This window comes from Solanum tuberosum, unplaced genomic scaffold (genome assembly GCF_000226075.1).
Source record: "Solanum tuberosum cultivar DM 1-3 516 R44 unplaced genomic scaffold, SolTub_3.0 scf00687, whole genome shotgun sequence".
Classification (NCBI taxonomy): domain Eukaryota; kingdom Viridiplantae; phylum Streptophyta; class Magnoliopsida; order Solanales; family Solanaceae; genus Solanum; species Solanum tuberosum.
The window spans coordinates 124,230-126,385 of record NW_006239608.1 but is presented as its reverse complement, the minus strand read 5'-3'; the positions used below and the strand labels follow the sequence as shown (position 1 = coordinate 126,385).

The 2,156-nt window shown below is 34.4% G+C and overlaps 1 protein-coding gene across 1 annotated transcript in view; it reads left to right on the top strand.

Moving 5' to 3' along the window:
- Positions 1-410, top strand: part of LOC107058897 (LRR receptor-like serine/threonine-protein kinase EFR) — a 3,353-nt gene extending 2,943 nt beyond the window's left edge. The window contains exon 2 of the mRNA XM_015305137.1: positions 64-410. Coding sequence (XP_015160623.1) covers positions 64-410 — 347 coding nt within the window. The remainder of the gene's footprint in view (positions 1-63) is intronic.
- The last annotated feature ends 1,746 nt before the right edge of the window (positions 411-2,156 follow it).

Here is a 2,156-nt window from a genome sequence, read left to right as displayed (position 1 = left end):
TTTATTTATGCAGAATTATTGTTGTATTTCAATTGAGTAACTTTTCTTCATTCCTTTTCTAAGAATATGGCTCGGAGGGAATAGTGTCCACTAGTGGTGATGTTTATAGCTACGGCATCATGTTGATGGAGGTTTTGGCGAAAAGAAGGCCAACAGATGAAGAGATATGCAATGAAAATCTTGACTTGAGGAAATGGATCACACAATCATTTTCAGGGAGTATGATGGACGTTGTGGATGCCAATCTTTTTTCTGAGGATGAACAAATCACTAGTAAAAGTGAAATGTGCATAGCATCCATGATAGAATTGGGCTTAGACTGCACAAAGGAAATGCCGGAATCAAGAGTGACTATGAAAGAAGTAGTGAAGAGGCTTAACAAAATCAAGAACGCATTTCTGGAAACATAGAAGTCATGGTGTTCTTTTCTGAGCTGCAAATTAATATGATGCTTTTTGTTTACCTGGTTTCTTTAATAAAGTTGTTGTATAGTACTACTTGAAGTGTTTGAGTGGTTTTGGACCTATTTTACTCTATCTATTTGTGATATATCTTGAATGCTTGAAAGAATCAGAAATAAAGGTGTTTAGCTGCACTATTTTGTTTTTTGAATGTGATGAAACAATTAGTGAATTGAGCACTTCTCATTTCCTTGTACTAATTAATTATTGTCTTCTTTGGACTTCACCTGCACAAGTATTCCAACAAGCCTATCTTAACTGCAGAGAGTTCCAAAGAAAAAATTGTAATCTGAGGCAGCTTGCATTTATGTCCTTGGTCGATAATCAATTAACAAGTTTCATTCACGAAACACTGTTGTCCCTCCAATGGAATATTGTGTGAAATCTGAAGTTTCTAAGTATATCTTACAATCTAATTTCTAGTCACATTCCTTCCAACAACATAACTGCAGAAATACCCTTGAAAAATCAAGTAGTTTTCCTTTGGAAAGATTAGTGTGAGGCTTCTGTTATAATCCTGAGTTTAATTTCATTGAAAATATGTTTTAGATGTTATTTTCATACTATGCTATAGACATATGATCATTTATAGGTTGAATGACACTTTGATCGCTATAGATCTCTCAAAAACCTTGCTATTTTAATACACAAGATTATTCATAAACAATGTCACATTTATATAAGAGAATCAATAAACATTTCTGTTATAACTTTAGTGACCTGAGTATGAGTACAAGCTGAAAGAGATGAATGCTACTTAACTGCACATTTTTCCCACTTCACATAGCAGATAGGAATTCAACTGGGAGAAGAAAATCATAGCAGTTATTTTCTCATTGCAAAATGGTACTCCTTTGTTGAGTTAAGCAAGAATTAAGGGTGTATTCGGTCGGTACACGGGAAAAGTATAAAAAGACAATTTATAAGGAGAGAGGTGTTTTTACTGTGGTTGTTTCCGGTGGTTCACTTATCAAGTCTCTCAGGTAATGATTGATTAATTCTCTTCGTTTCTACTAGGAAATATCATTTTGGGTTGCTAAGGTTTGTTGCCGGAAATTGGTGGAGCCACCATATATTGATTCAATAGACTGGTCGAAATGGCACGTTTTCTGGGTGAATGAGAGAGTGGTTCCAAAGGATCATCCTGATAGCAATTATATATGATGGTTTTCTATCCAAGGTATATTTGCAGCCCTTCCTACAATATATTGATTTTATTTAGTGCTGCCAACATACTGTGTAGTTTCTTCATTAGCTTTCTACCCATTATATTTCACCCTCTCCTCTGTTTATTTGTTGTTTTTCCCCCAACTTTTGTGATCTTTTGCTTGTTTGCCTGGTCAAAATGTGGGACGCACTAGTGATTTCTTCTCATCTGTTCAATCAGATACCCCAAAGTATTAGTAGAGCTATTCAGATTCTCATTCATCAACTCCAGATGAAATATTTGGGAAAATCAGTTGAGAAAGTAATTATGTGAGGGCGTTAGCCCAGCTGTATGCAAGTCATGCATACTATTGACATATCTTTTTCCTTCAGTTTATTCACCTATTATATTTTATCTACAAGTTAGGCATGTGTACAAATTGTTTGTGTTACAGAATGTATATAGATATCTTTCTTGATATTGTACAAAGCTATAGATAGATAGCATATCTTTAGGATTTTCTCTTTATTTCTTTCCTTAGTTAGCTT